Source organism: Pistacia vera, unplaced genomic scaffold (assembly GCF_008641045.1).
Source record: "Pistacia vera cultivar Batoury unplaced genomic scaffold, PisVer_v2 Contig124, whole genome shotgun sequence".
Taxonomy (NCBI): domain Eukaryota; kingdom Viridiplantae; phylum Streptophyta; class Magnoliopsida; order Sapindales; family Anacardiaceae; genus Pistacia; species Pistacia vera.
Window position 1 is genome coordinate 398,497 of NW_022195293.1, and position 16,525 is coordinate 415,021.

The 16,525-nt window shown below is 36.4% G+C and overlaps 1 protein-coding gene across 1 annotated transcript; it reads right to left on the reverse strand.

Annotated features, from left to right (window-relative positions):
* Nucleotides 1–2,636: 2,636 nt before the first annotated feature.
* LOC116117888 lies at nt 2,637–16,453 on the reverse strand. The gene is made up of 3 exons (XM_031403894.1): nt 16,355–16,453; nt 15,899–15,922; nt 2,637–2,942 (listed from the first exon to the last, which is right to left on the reverse strand). The coding sequence occupies exons 1-3, from the start codon at nt 16,451–16,453 to the stop codon at nt 2,637–2,639; spliced, it is 429 nt and encodes a 142-aa protein (XP_031259754.1).
* Nucleotides 16,454–16,525: the final 72 nt, after the last annotated feature.

A 16,525-nucleotide genomic window follows, 5' to 3' on the forward strand; every position in this document is an offset into this window, starting at 1 on the left:
TTGATTAAAGCCATGTTCTTGGCTTTCTTATTTTCAAGATTGAATATTTCATTATTACTTAAATCTAGAATATATAGACCATTATGTAATCTAGCAGTTCCATTTTGAATACCATCCAAACTAAAAGATATTGACCCATTAGTTATGAAAAACTAATATCCAACATTGTCCAAAGCGGCACGTAAATAATATTCTTAGAAACTGAAGAAACATAATAACAATCTGAGAGTTCTAAAATAAGGTTCGAAGGTAAAGATAAATAATAAATTCCTATGACTAATGCAGCAACTCGCACTCCATTTCCAACTTGTAGGTCCACCTCTCCTCGACCGAGCGATTTACTCTACCATAGTCCCTGTGTTGGAGTAGGTGCCCTAGAGCCAATCAATTATTGTGGAATTGACTCTTTGTAATAATGTTTATTAATCAATAAAAGGCATTATCCATTATATCACGTAAATCATATTATATGTATTGATATATGTCCTTAGGATGGTAAAACCATGACGAGGGTATCAAATGTTTTAAATCTTGATAGTGAGAACCCTATGATCACATATGGTGGCCATTCTAGAAATGTTCGTAGCCCCAGTATTATTTTAACCAAGGACACAGATAATGCGATAAGGCTATCATAGCGTTGAACGACCCTGTCAAAAGGCGGTGACTAATCTCGCTTGTCAAGGTTGTTTGCCGACAACCTGGTATAATGCATAGGTGCTTGCTAGAGGCAAGTTTACTGGACAGACCCGCCAGAGGATTCCATATGGATGGTAACCCCAGTGTCTATGGAATAAACCCTCTAACAGATGGTGGTGCATGTGATCCTTAGACTTGAGATCACTGGAGCGCCTTGTGCACCAATTGGTGTAGTTTGACACTAGCCCAACATAGTTCTATTCATAGCTATCAATATGGTAGTGATTGGCTACATTGAGAAATGTATCGAGACTATGGGGATCGACAAAGGATTCATCACTCTTGGGTACGAGAGAAGTTATCTCACTGTGTAATTCAGTAAATGGCAATGGCACTAAATTTGTGGCCACAGTGGGATTGAGTTGATGCTCAATCCAATTTAATATTCCTATCATTGGTCCAGTAACTGAATACAAACATGTTAAGGATATGTGAGGTTGACACTATTTATGTACCTCAGTCTCGATGAGATAAAAGATGATGAAAGGATTGGGTTGCACCGTAACCATATACCATTGACAGGCTGCGGTTTCGCTGAATCCGAATCTATCGGATGGCCATGATGCGTTGCTAGGGGCCAATCTTGGTCTGTATGTAGTGAGACGATTAATTGGTGTTAATCGCGATACTAGACACTACCGATATGATGAGGAGCCTATGGGTCACACACTTAGAAGATAATTTAAGAATCAATTTGTGAGAAGGGTATTCTCCTCTTTTAGGATGAAAAATGGTTATCTTACAGTGCAATTAAATTTGCTAAGGTTGTTGCTGTATTTTATTTTAATATTAAAATTCAATTAGTGAGATTATATTTAAATATATCTATTTATATATTTAAATGAATTATTATTATTATTAGTTAAATGTTAATATATTATTATATATTAATTGATTTTAATTATAATAATAATTAATTAATTAAAATACCATAAAGGTGTGTTTGGTTGCAAGGGTGAACTAGGGTTGGAGCCCATGGCTATTCCTAAGTGGAATAGGGTTTTAATTGTTGCACTATAGACGTGCAACTTAAAATTAAAACAAGGGGAATTATTCATTCAATTAAAAACCCTAGCCACCCAAAAGGTTCTCTCTCTCTCACGTTTTCTTCTTCAAGTGAAGAAGAAAAATTTTTCGATTTTGATTTTTCTTGATTCTTAATGTCAGCAATTGTTCTAGCAAAACAATTGTCGGTTCTTCAGATTATCTTCGTGTGGACTTCCGTCAGTGCGATCCTACATTGGATCGATTAGCGAAGAATCACATGAATAGTAGACGGTGAACAGTAACCAGTTAACAGTGTTCGTGTTCGAAATTAAAGATATTTGGAGGAGCCTCCAAACATCGGTATGAACTAAATCCTTGTATGGATTTGTTTTTAATACATTTTTATTTTACGTTCCAGTTTATGCATGAAAACGTTATAATCTGTACTCGGATCTTGGTTCGTGTAATTGATCGATTCATTTTAAATATTACGTTTTTTCGCTACGTGAATTCGGTCACTTACTCAGACCCTGCACAAAAGTGCAAATATGAGAACCGCATCTAGTGTCAATGACCCAAGATGTAATAGGAGAAAGATTAATTTCAATCATATACATACCTTTGGAAGAAGATGCAAAATTCTTCTTCTTGCTTGCCAGGAAAGCCTTGCAATGTTTCCTCCAGTAGCCAGGCTTGCAACAATGGAAGCAAACAACCTTTCCATATTTGCTCATGCTTCCAGCAAACTTGAGGACATCTTTGGTCTTAGGCTTGAACTTAGGATTGGCCTTGGCCTTTCCTTTGCCTTGTTTACCCTTTCCCTTTCTATGTGGAGCAGCAATTAGTAGCACTAGTGTGGACTTCTTCATTTCCTTCTCCATTGTCTTCAGCATACTCAGTATCTCTAAGAGAGTCTTCTCCATAGAATTCATATTCAATTTTAATATGAATTAGGAGAACGAATCAGGCAAGGATTGCCAAACAAGGTCTATAGACAATTCTGCATCCATGATGAATCCCAAAGTCTCAAGCCTTTGAATGTAGCCAACCATCTTGACAACATGTGGGCCAACTATGACTCCCTCAGCCATTCGACATCTATACAATGCCTTTGACACCTCGTATCGCTCGTGTCTTGCACGCTTTTGGAAGAGTTTTTTGAGATTTGTGATAATAGAACTAGCATCCAAATTCTCATGTTGCTCTTGTAGATTAGGTGTCAATGATGCTATTATGATACTGTTAGAGTAGGTGCCCTAGAGCCAATCAATTATTGTAAAATTGACTCTGCAATAAATGTTTATTTATCAATAAAATTCATATTCTTCTATATCGTGTATCTAATGATATATGTCCTTAGGATGGTAGAATCGTGATGACAGTATCAAGTGTTTCAAATCTTGATAGTGATAGTGAGAACCTGGTATGCTATCGTAGGCAACCAAAATTAAAACCTAAAAACACATGTAGTAGTGTGAGTAAGGATTGTTTCCACGGAGAGTGTCTAGTCGAGTTTTATGTTACATGAACAAGGCTGGGGGTGGGGGGTGGGTTTGTGTAAAACGGAAACACTTTTAGGAAAAACAATTCAAGTTAAATTATCGATCAAAATAACAAACCTTGGTCTAAGTCAACATCCATAATCAAAATTTTACAACTGATCATCGATGCAAGTATATATCAATTGTTACTTTGAGTATTCACTGTTGAAACTATTTTCCTATCTCTCCTTAGTTGTAGTTAATTATGAAATAAGCGATCTAATTAATCTCACTACTAAACAACCCTAGACAAGCGCTAAAGGTTTAATCTAGTAGCAACCTTAAAGGCTAGAGAAATCGATGAAGCTGAACAACACAAACACAAGTGGTATTTAATTTAGTTGAATGTTCTTCTTAAGATTTAATAATTCCTGACACAGCAAATTCTCAAACCTTAATTACTCACAAGTTAGAGGGATCAAACAATTACGGATTTGATATCTAACTTAGCAGTAGATTGTACCAAATAATAAACAAGTAGGCCTCCTAGTAATTAAATGAAACACTCATGAAAATAGGCATAAAAGAACATCCAATACTCAAAACATATATTGAACACTAAAAAAACAGATTAGATCTCACAGTTTTATGGATTCCGAGGCCTTCGTTTCCTTCAACCAAGTTATAAAAGTTTTAGCCGCTCATGGCCATAATCAAAACTCAAAAGAGAAAATTACAGAAGAGAGGAAAGAGAGGCGTGTGTAATCCCTCTTAATCTGATCTCTCTCCCCCTCTTAAAAATATCCAATTCAAGTCTTTGAATTCTACTAAATCTCCTAAAAATATTCTAATATCCTAAAATACATTTATCCTAATCTGATTAATTGAAAATAAAATAAAGTCCTAATATAAAATAGGAAATTGGTGTTTCCAGTTGTAACTTGCGTGCACCAGGTCTTCAAAACTTCCAATAGTAAACTGCCTATTTGACTTGCATGACAAGGCAGAATGTTCCAGAACATCAGTAGTGTAGGTGCATCAACTTCAAGCCCAATTACAACCTTGATGAAGTGAGTATCTCTCCAAACTCAAAGCATGAAAGTTGTAGATCCATTTATTAGCATTCCACAAAAGTTTGAATCATCTCAATCAAAGCTCGGATGAGAGAGTTATTCCCAGATTACGAAGCAATGTCGAAACTACGAATTCTCCTAATTAGTTTTGTTTTGCATTTAACGCCTCTATTTGCATCTTAAATCAAAATAGAATAATAATGAGTACATTTAGGCAACAAATAAGTATAAAAGACTAGACATTAAAGGGGGGAGGGGGGGTAAATATGACATTTTGCATTCTCATCAGAACCCTATGATCATATATGGTGACCATTCTAGAAACATTCGTAGCCCCAATATTATTCTTGCCAAGGACACAAATAATATGGTAAGGCTATCATAGTGTTGCATGACCTTGTTGAAAGGCAGTGACTGATCTCACTTGTCAAGATTGTTTGTCGACAACCTGATGCAACGCATGTGTGCTTGCTAGAGGCAAGTTCACTAGACATACCCACCAGAGGATTCCATATGGATGGTAACCCCAGTGTCTATGGAATAAATCCTCTAACGGATGGTGGTGCATGTGATCCTTAGACTTGAGATCACTGGAGGGCCTTGTGCACCAATTGGTGTAGTTTGACACCAGCTCAACATAGTTCTATTCAAAGCTATCAATACGGTAGTGATTAGCTACATTAAGAAGTGTATCGAGACTATGGTGGACAGTAGACGTGAACAGTAACTGTGAACAGTGACTGTGAATAGTAACTGGTTAACAGTAACATGTTAACAGTGTTTGTGTCCGAAATTAGAGATATTCGAAGGAGCCTCCAAACGTAAGTAAGTATTCTAATCCTTGAATGAATTTACTTTATATAGATTTTGTTTATAAACATGTAAATGGTATAATCTATACTCGGATCTAGGCAAAGAAAGGTAATTGATTTACCGATTGAATTTTTGTTTTCTGCTGCATATGGTAGATCAATTACTTACAGTGGTATTAGAGCCTTGGGTATTAGATTATATTGTTTAATTGATGTTTGATAACGTGTTATTGCATGATTTGAAGTGTTTTTTTAAATCTGGAAAAATTTTGTATGTTGAATGTCTTAATTAATCAATTGATTAAATAATGTGTTGATTGAATGTGTATTGGTTGGTTGGTATCCTGGTCGAATGTTTAAGCATTCGATTTGATTTGGATCCATGTCATTATGTGAAAAATTGCAAAAGACATTATTGTGCCTGATTCACTATTTTGCGGTGTTAGCCGCGGTGAAATAACACTTCGTCGCGGCGAGATGCAAAAAGTGAATCTAGCCACGGTGAAATAAACCTTCACCGTAGTGAAATTTTGGAAAAGTAGATCTAGTCGCGGTGAAATAAAACTTCGCCGCGGCATAAAACTCTTTGGAACGATTTGTGTTTTCTGAAAGTTCACGGTCGTCGCAGCAAAATAAAACTTTGCCGTAGCAACCATGTGTGCATGAACTTTGCCAGAGCTAAGAATTTCTTCACCGCGGCAAGAAACCTACTGTTCCGTTTTTGCTTTCCATTTTTCACACAGGGGCTAAATTGCAGTTTTTGAACCTTTAAAGCTAATATTCATTCGACACGTTTAAGGTGGTAACTTGACAATTCAACCCACCCAATTCAAAAATTGATGTATGCAATGTTCTTGTTTGATAATTACATGGTGCCCAGTACATGAACCCTAGACCTATTGTTTATTGTTTATTGGGGTTGTTTGTAATTTTTATAAACAAATAGGACCTGCGTGTGCTGCCTTTCTCTCTTAAATCTCCATGTATTTCTTTTCCTAATCTCACTCGCCTCGTATGTAATGATATATGTCCTTAGGATGGTTGGGTGCTTGCTAGAGGCATTATCCACTATATCACGTAAATCATATTATATGTATTGATATATGTCCTTAGGATGGTTGGGTGCTTGCTAGAGGGTATCGAATGTTTCAAATCTTGATAGTGAGAACCCTATGATCACATATGGTGGCCATTCTAGAAACGTTCGTAGCCCTAGTATTATTCTGACCAAGGACACAGATAATACGGTAAGGCTATCATAGTGTTGAATGACCCTATCGAAAGGGGTGACTGATCTCACTTGTCAAGGTTGTTTGTCGATAACCTGATGCAACGCATGAGTGCTTGCTAGAGGCAATTTCACTAGACAGACCCACCAGAGGATTCCATATGGATGGTAACCCTAGTGTCTATGGAATAAATCCTCTAACGGATGGTGGTGCATGTGATCCTTAGACTTGAGATCACCGGAGCGCCTTATGCACCAAATAGTGTAGTTTGACACTAGCCCAACGTAGTTCTATTCAGAGCTATCAATATGATAGTGGTTGGCTACATTGAGAAGTGTATTGAGACTATGGTGGATCGACAAAGGATTCATCATTCTTGGGTACGGAAGAAGTTATCTCACTGGCTAATTCAGTAAATGGCAATGACACTAAATCTGTGGCCACAGTGGGATTGAGTTGATGCTCAATCCAATTTAATATTCCTCTCATTGGTCCAATAACTGAATACAAACATGTCGAGGATACCTGAGGTTGACAATATTTCTGTACCTTAGTCTCAATGAGATAACAGTTGATGAAAGGATTTGATTGCATGGTAACCATACCATTGACAGGCTACGGTTTTGCTGAATCCGAATTTATTAGGTGGTCATGATGCCTTACTCGGGGCCAATCTTGTTCTATATGTAGTGAGACGATTAATTGGTGTTAATCACGATACTACACACTGTCGATATGATGAGGAGCCTACTAGTCACACACTTAGAAGATAATTTAAGAATCAATTTGTGAGAAGGTTATTTTCGTCTTTTAGGATGAAAAGGGTATTTTGGTAATCTCACAGTGCAATTAAATTTGCTGAGGTTGTTGCCTGTATTTAATTTTAATATTAAAATTAAATTAGTAAAATTATATTTAAATATATCTATGTATATATTTAAATGAATTATTATTATTAATTGAATGTTAATATATTATTATATATTAATTGATTTTAATTATAATAATAATTAATTAATTAAAATACCATAAATGGTGTGTTTGGTTGCAAGGGTGAACTAGGGTTGGAGCCCATGACTATTCCTAAATGGAATAGGGTTTTAATTGTTGCACTGTATAAGTGCAACTTAAAATTAAAACATAGGAGAATTATTCATTCAATCAAAAAAACCCTAGCCACCTTATCTCTCTCTCTCTCAAGAAGAAAACTTTTCTTGTTCTTCTTTCTTGATTCTTAAAGCCCTTGATTGTTCTAGCAAAATAATCAAGGGTTCTGCGGATTATCTTCGTGTGAAGTTTCGTGAGTGCGATCCTACTTTGGATCAATTAGCGAAGAATCACGTGAACAGTTGACATGAACAGTACCGTGAACAATATAGTGAATAGTAATCGATGAACAGTGTTCATGTCTGAAATCAGAGATATTCGAAGGAGCCTCCAAATGTACGTAAGTATTCTAATCCTTGAATGGATTTACTTTATATAGATTTTTTTTATAAACATGTAAACGGTATAATCTATACTCGGATCTAGGCAAAGAAAGGTAATTGATTTATTGATTGAATTTTTGTTTTCCGTTGCATATGGTAGATCAATTACTTACAGATACATTGAACAATGTTGGCATCATCTAAATACTTTTGATAAGTATCTCTTGCTTCCTGAGTAGCCTCAAGTTCAAGCGCTTCCATAATAGGTTCATTGATGATGTACTGCTTCTTTTTAGACTTTAGTATAATCCTTAGATTTCGATACTAGTCAGTGAAGTTCGTACCATCGAACTTGCTTTCCTTATCAATGATTGATCGCAGTGATAGGGTAGATGAAGTCATAATGAAAGTGAATCTACAAATGCAAAATTTAAACAAAGTTAATACTACATTAATTAATAAGGCCTTTTATTAATAAATTGCTCCCACTATTTTACTCAAGCTCAATAGCCTTAACTATTAAACTCAGGAAGGCTTGTTGGTCTTCCTGGTGTGCCAAAATCCCATCATTTCTATTTCAACCTTCACGGGGACAAACAAATTAAAATAGAATGATTAGGTCGGTCAACAAACTTTAATCTTCACCATCTAATAGAACCAACTATTTAACTCAAATGTAAATCAAGCCAACAAATTGATTACATAATCCAACGGCATCAACCATTGTCCTCAAGTGTAACTTTCGGATCAATGAGTTGGACATACATGTCCTCTTGTGCATCATTAGGGGCACTACTCTATTATGCCTCTAGTGTATTTATCAACCTTTGCGGAGGAGAACAAGCAAAATACACCTAGTTAAGTCGAACCCATCACTATAAAGAAAAAACTCCAATGTATAATTAACCTCCCATTGGTAGAAGTGTACTCTTCGCGAGGGCAAAAAAGACCACGACGAACAGTGGTTTGATTAATCCCATAGTGATGGAAGGCGTATTGTTATTTGTGACTTAATATCTTAATCGAGGGTTCTTGATTTTATTGTCTCACCAATTTTATTATATTTTTAGCATGTTATAGTCTGACATGTTATAACATTCAACCTTAGCATGCTTTCTAAAATAACAAATAAATGTGTCAGTACATGAACAATCTAAAACCAAATTCTCCAAGTTTCCACAAACATGCATATTTAGCAAGTGCACTAGTTGCAAAAAGTAATACAATGATGAATCGAGTATCGTGCCCATGAGGATTGAGTGCTAAGTACTGATTTTCCTAATTTTATAACTAATTAAAGGACACAAAAAATTTGGATTTGCGGGAGCTACCAAAAACTGAATTAGAACAAAACAAAGGAGACAACTGAAACTAACACAATAAAAGCAATTTAACAACGAAATTCAATTCAAGAAGAGAGGTTAGGGTTTCGATTTCACTAAGTTACTCGAATTCAACTTAATAATCCTATTATCTTCAAGTTCCACATGCACAGATTACAACTCGGACTCCTTAGATTGTAAAATATACCTTCTCAGGCTATAATTTACTACTTATCCCTATTAAACTCCCACACCCAACAAAATGAAATTTAATAGTTCAAAGTCCCTTAAGCATGTGGAATCCTATAAAGATTTCATAGAACGTGTTTATCTATCTCTAGTTTTCGCTCAATCTATGGTGTTTACCTCAAGAAGCTAACACATGAATCACTTGTCATTCTCATCATGCTCAACATTCATTTCATTCAAAAACCCAACAATCAAATGCATTAAGAACAAAGATAAACACTTAATCCATGCAATAAAACCCAAAAGCAACAAGATATTATAGATTAAATCATTATAAACAAAGATCCATCAAAACCCTAACCCAAAAATGAGTTAGTTCATGTTCAAAATGGAAATAAACAGCAAATACATAACAAAATTAGAGTTCAACATCATAAAAACAAGAAAGGGAAAAGAAACTTCTCTAATTTTGGAGACCCAAACTCTTCAAATCTTCTTCTCCTCTCCCTATTTCCCAAAATGTCGAGCTCCGCTCAAAATGAGCTAACTTTTTCTTAAATAGTTGCCAAAACCCCTAGGACCTAATACAATAATAGAAAAACGCAGCATTTTAACAAAAACTAAAAATTGCAATTTTTGCCATGGTGAAGAAAAAATCTTGCCGCAGCATCAACTAGAGTTTTATTGACCCACGAGTCCAAAGGCTAGCTTGCCACGGTGAAGAAAAAAACCCTGCTGCGTTGAACTCCTAATCTTTTTTGTTGAATTTACGAAATTGCCTTTCGCTTGCTTCTTCACTTGAATCTTTGATTTTCTTGATCTCCAAAAGGAACAACTCCAAGGGTGCTTCCAATCAGCATCAAAATTCCCTCGATCTTCTGAATTTCACTTGATTCTAGGTCCAAAAACTCATTTTTGCTCTATTTTGTTCCAACTGTATGTTTTGCCCTGAAACATAAAATATGCAGAATTAAGTATTAATTCAGGCACAAAACTCGTAAGAAGTATCTGAAATCCTACAAACATCGTATAGAAAATAGTATAATCCTAGGATTATCAGATCCTCCAAAACTTAAGGTGTGCTCATCCTCGAGCATCAGGAACAAAGTGAAACAAAGGTAAAATAATATAAAACTGAAATAGCAAAGGAAAGTTAAAATCAAACACAAAAGAAATGCCTAGAATTGATTGCAAATGCAAGTCTAAAAAATTGTTGATACATTATTACAAGAAAATGCTTAGCACTCCAAAAAGTCATAAATTATATTGACTATCTTTCTTTATCGGTCCCCTAGGTAGGTAATCCCCACTTCAATCCACCTTCCAACTTCTCGGATTATTTTATGCAGAAATGTGAAGTTTATCAAATGGTGGTAAACTCCATAAGCCTAAGTATCGAACTACTCTCCACTAATGTAGGCTAGACATTGCTAAGGATCAAAAGGTCTTTGTAAGCTTGTAACATGATACGTGTTTCCTACAACATGCAATATGTAGCAAGTATACTAATCGCACAAGTAATAAAATGATGAGTAAAGTATCGTTCCCACGAGGATTGTTAGCTAAGCACTAAGTCTACTAATGTTATCAAGTTGAAGCAAACGACTTCTTTGGATTGATGGGAGCTAATTGCAATTAAACTTAACAATAAATTTTAAACTAAAATTTAACTAAGAGTGCAATATTAAAACACGGATAATCAATTCAAGTAAAATAGGTAGGGTTTTGACTTCATTTAGATTTTATGGGTTAAACCTAAAAATTACACTACAATCACATTCATACGCATGTTTGTAAATCAAACTCACTAAGATGTTAACACATACCCTCTCGGCTATGTTTTCCTATTCATCCTTATTAACCTTCCGCACCCAACAATTTGAAGGTTAACAATTCCGAACTCATTAAGCAAAAGAATCCTACAATGATTTCATTAATCTTGAATCTATCTCTAGCATCCAATATTAATATGGTGATTACCCAGAGCATAACATACTCATTTCTCAATCTCATCATGTTCATCACAATATCCATTAAAACTCATAGTAAACACACAACCAAGCAACTCATAAAGTAAAACAATCAAACACTTAACCCATTAAAAATCCAAACTACAATCAAAACCCTAACCCAAAAATTGTTAGTTCATAGCTAAATTAACAGTACAAAAACGAAAAACAATAATCAAGTTCAACATAATGAAACTGAGATAAAAGATAAGAAATCTCCCCAAAAGATGAATCCCTTAGTTAGAATCGAATCTTCACCCTTGTTACAATCCAAAATCGCATCAAAAACTCCTCCTAAGAAATTGTAAAAGCTGTTTAACCTAAAAACGAAGACCCTGGACAAAAAGTTAGTTTTCCTTTTATACCTTGCCCAAAAAACCGCACAAAGTAAAACTGTGCGTTTACAAAACTGCAAATAATGACCGTCGCCGCGGCGAAGAACCAAAGAAAGAAACAGATCTGGAGCGTGTCTGCGTACTTCGCCGCGGCGAAGGACAAATCTTAGCCGGCGAAGCTATTTACGAGTTCTGAAATTACAGAACTGCCCACTCGGCTTGCTTCTTTGATTCCTTCTTCGTTCTCGATGCTCTCCCTTTGGAATAAGCCTCATCGTGCTTTATCCTGCTCAGAACTCTCCTAACTTCTGAGATTCGCTACTTTTGAGTCAAAAACTTCCAATTTTGTCCTTATTTGCATAAATTGTCCATTTTAACCTGAAACACAGTGTAAGAATTAAACAACAATTCAGGTCAAAATGCACAACAAAGTACTTGAATTCGAATAAAAAGACTAAAGAAAATTGTATAATCCACGGATTATCAAATACCCCCAAACTAAGATATACTCGTCCCCAAGCATACGGTACAACCAACGAAAACAAACACATAAACAATGACGAAAACCACAAACACAACAAACTGAAAAATGAACAAAACTAACAAGACTCAAATTAAACAAACAATTGCCTAAAATTACACAAGCCTCAAAAGTTGTTGAAAAATTAATAAGAAATTTCAACACTCCAAGAAGTTATAAGCATTATCGACTGTCTTCCCAATCGGTCCCCACAGTAGGGTATCCCTACTTCAATCCACATTTCAACTTCCTGGATTATTTTATGCAAAAATGCAAAGTTTATCAAATGGTGACGGACTCCATAAGCCTAAATATCGAACTACTCTCCACTAATGAGGACTAAACAAAAATGAGAATCAAAAGGTCTTTAAAAGGTTGTAACGTTAGGCTCGGTTAGTGGGTTCCAACAAAAAGGATAGGAATCACAAGTAAGAAAACTCGGTTTTCCAATGCAAACGCTAACGTCTAATCGAACTCCACTTCTTCTTAACCACCAATTAAATGTCTGCTAATTCACCACCCTCAAAACTTTCATTTTTCTTATTCCCGAAACCATAAATGCAGGGGAGCTTCGTTTAAGGTGTACGTGGCGTTGTTACACCAGAGGTTGCCAAGTATGCTAGGCAGTTTTTAGGCGGGTTCTGGTTTCCAGCCAGTATACCCTTAACGATTTTTTTTTTTTTTTTTTTTTTTTTTTTTTTTTTTTTTTTTTTTTAACAAAGCATAAAAAACAAGTCATTGAATTGAGGTGACTACCTCTTTTATTTTTATTCTCTTCTCCCAACCCCCAAACTATTCTTTTGCTTATTCGACACCTCTTTCGTTTGCATTAGGGCCGAATTCTCTTAAGGGTATGATAAGTGTTTAGGGCATAAGGATTGGACAATTCTGTTATTTTCCAAGAAAAAAGTAAAACAATAAAATTTAAATAGCTCAAATGGGTGACTATGGGAAATTATTTCATGGGTCGGCTAGAAAGGCTCAAACGTTTCGAACAAATGCCTAAATCATCTTCTCAACCATGTCTAATCCTAGAATTTTGCCTCAAGCACTTCTCTACTAGGTTCTAGAGTCCACCAACATAACAAACTTCGCCTAATCACATAAAATGAATCTAAGCATGCCGAAAAAAATGAAAATGGTGGTTGAACCACTCAACAAACCTCAATCAAAATCCAGTCAATAAACATACCTTGAAGCAATGCTTAACATTTCTCATATAAAAATTTCAACCCACTTCTCATCACTGATTTGTACACTTCATCATCGGCAACAAACAACTAAACCAATAACTAGAAAAAATCTTTTTTTTTTTTTTTTCAGTTAAGGTGTACGTGGCGTTGTTAAACCAGAAGTCGCCAAGTACTCCTAGACATTTTTTAAGGCAGTTACGGGTTTCCAGCCAATACCCTTAACTAGTTTTTTTTTTTTTTTTTTTTTTTAAATTCTATGCCCTACCCCCCAACAAACATAACATTGTCCCCAATGTTCCATTATGCAAAATCAGGAATAGAAAATACTAAAAACAACAAAGGTATGAGAATGCTCCCTGGTTAATTCGGGAAGTGTCGCTCCACATGAAACCCCGGTCTCGGACTTTTCATCCTCCATAATCTGTCAAAACAATTGAAAACTGTGGTGTCCCTTATGTTAGCACAAATTCACAACTATTTGAAAAATTACATCCTAATCTCGTCCCTCAACAATCTACGAATTAAAAGCAACAACTAACACTACAACTAAACAAAATCCAAAACCAAATAAAAACCGAGTTCAATGTTTCAAATGGAACACAAATTAATGAAAACAAATAAACAAAAACAAAATCAAAACAGGTGCTCTGGTTCAATCTTGTTCTTCCTCGTCTTCCTCTTCTTCCTCGGAGTCCATCCACTCATACGAGTTCCAGTCGGCCCTGATATGCGAAAATGTCAACATTGAGCTCCTTGAAGCTATTCGTCAGCAGCTCATGCATCATCTAAGTCTGCTCTACCATCCAATCCTGACATCTCTTCATGTTTTCACTAAGCCCATCTTTCCTGCATCATCTGTTTCTGTGAACCTGTGGAGCTGGTGATGTGGCAAGGCTTGTTCTCTGCCTTTTTGCTTCTACTCTTGGTTGCGCAGATTCCGAATGGTCAAGGTGTTTCTTGTAGTATTCTGAGTCTAGAATTGGAGCAGCATAATGCGGTGCTCGTCATCTTGAACCTTAATCTAGCTTTAAGGCATAGGGCTGTGATGAGATCGGGAACCGTAACTTCCTGTCCCGGTTTTGCTGCGACTTGATGCTGTTAAAAATCATGTCCCCCACATCAATACTTTTCCCTGTGGCAATCGAGTAGCAGCACTGCCTTCTCGTGAGTCACGATGCTGTAGTGCGATTCTGGCATTAGTTTTGCACAGACAAAGTATTGCCACAGTCAAGCCATTGGGTCACTGCGTGCCCTTAGAGTCTTTTTCTGTTTCTTTGACACTACCCACTCTGCACCCTGTTTTGCAATAACTGGAAGGATTAAGCTGTCATCAATCCGTGATCTCTTGAACTGCACATACTCATCACTGAGGATTTCAGGCAATGAAGAATCATTTATCTCCTTCCCCGTAAATGGCACTTCCTCCCCTCTTACAAAAACAGTACTTCGTTAGACTTTGGGAGATTGGCATAGAACTCCTTTACTAGCGGCTCAACAGCCAAATGCTCAAGAGCTCGCAAAAACATGTCCCAACGTCTCCCTCTACTCCAGTCAAGGCCTGAGTAACGGTTTAACCGCGATCCGGAATAATCCCCTTATCCTTTCTTTGGATTGCCGCCTCATGCCTTTTGCGGGCTTCATCATTCACACAAACCGGTTGTCAACACTCTTCCCTTTACTCTTACTCTTGCCCTTGTATGGTTGCTTACTTTCGGAGCCATTGTTCACAACTTAACTTCAATCCATAAAAAAAAAAAAAAATTCACCCAAAAAAATCAGACCTAGTTGTTCAACACAATTAAGTCAATCCTGCAAACAACTAACCTTCCAAAATTTGCAATTCCCCCCCCAACTTCAATTTTCAATTCAACACAAACACTCCAAAAATTCAAAACCCACACTCCTAACAATCAGTTAATGCACAAACTACTCTTCTTAATCAATATCACAACTCAAAATCACCCAATATTCACAAATCAATAGCAAAAAAAATTCTCAGATCTATGATTAGAAACTTGAAATTTTTCGATAAAAAGCTTTGGATTATTGAGACTCTACCAAATTGAAGTAGTATTCGCCACCATTGAACCGGAAACAACCCAGATTGAAAAGCCCCAAATTTTTTATTCGAAAATTTTCGTGAAATTTTCGTGAAATTTTCGCGAAAATTGTTGTTGAAACGGTTTTTTTGGTGTTTAGGAATGTTATGGAGTAGAAAATTGGTTGGAATAGCACTGGAAGCAAAGATGGGAGTTTGAAAATTTTTCTCTCAAGTGAACATGCAAGGCGACGTGAAGAATGAAAAGAAAAAGTGAGTATTTATAGAAAAACCTTTGTCCTCGCGGCGAAGAAGAAACTTCGCCGCGGCACGTTCTTCGTTCATTAACCCTAAAAAATTTCCCAGGTTTCGCCGCGGCGAAGAAATTTTCTTCGCCGGGGCAAAAACTTCCTAAGGATACAAGGCTTGCTTCGCCCCGGCGAATGCCTTAGCCAATTTCCACAATTTAATTCCCCTTCTTCGCCGCGGCGAAAACGTCCAGGAGCTAACCCCATTTTCAAGTCTCTTCGCCGCGGCGAAGAATGATTCTTTGCCCGGCGAAGTCTGGAACATTTTCATACCTTTTCTTCGGCTAACGACTTCACCTGAAACACCCAAAAACAAAAACAAAAACATAAAAATTTATAAAAACTCATAATGAAATTAAACAAAAATCGAACAACCAAAAAGAAGCAAGTTAAAAACACTTGGTGTGCCTCCCAAAAGCACTTGTTTATAGTCGAAAGCTCAACTCTCTCAATCTTTCAAGTTAGCTCGGATTACTCAAGTACATCACATCCCAAATTTCCCTTGTACTGGAGCTTCTTTTGCCGAGAGTCTTCTCCACACAGTGGCCTTGTTAGAGTTTCACTACCCATTTCCATTCATAACTTTGGTAGCTCGACTCTTCTCACCTACTGCCTTCCGTTTTCTTGGCTTTACTTCACCCTTTTTGATCCCAGCTACCCTTTCCTTATTCGAACTTATTCTCAACTGCGGCTTGTCTAGGAATTTTGTGCAACCTCTTCCGTCATTACCTCATTTCCGAACTTATTCAGTTTTACAATGCAGTTCTCAATTTCCACCTTAGGATTATTCAATTGGAAGGGCTCAATTCTTGACTGATCCACCACCATCGATTTTTAACACGACCTTGTTTAGGTGGAGCTTTCATTGATTCAAGGACATTAAATGTTATTTTCTTCATC

Bases quoted from the DNA above. Each gene is read 5' to 3' on its own strand.
- LOC116117888 (XM_031403894.1), bottom strand. From the start codon at position 16,453: ATGGTGGTGGATCAGTCAAGAATTGAGCCCTTCCAATTGAATAATCCT. The intron at 15,923-16,354 runs GTAATGACGGAA...TGGGTGTTTCAG, and splicing joins TGAATAAGTTCGGAAATGAG to GTGAAGTCGTTAGCCGAAGA. The intron at 2,943-15,898 runs GTATGAAAATGT...GATTGGCTCTAG, and splicing joins AGTCGTTAGCCGAAGAAAAG to GGCACCTACTCTAACAGTAT.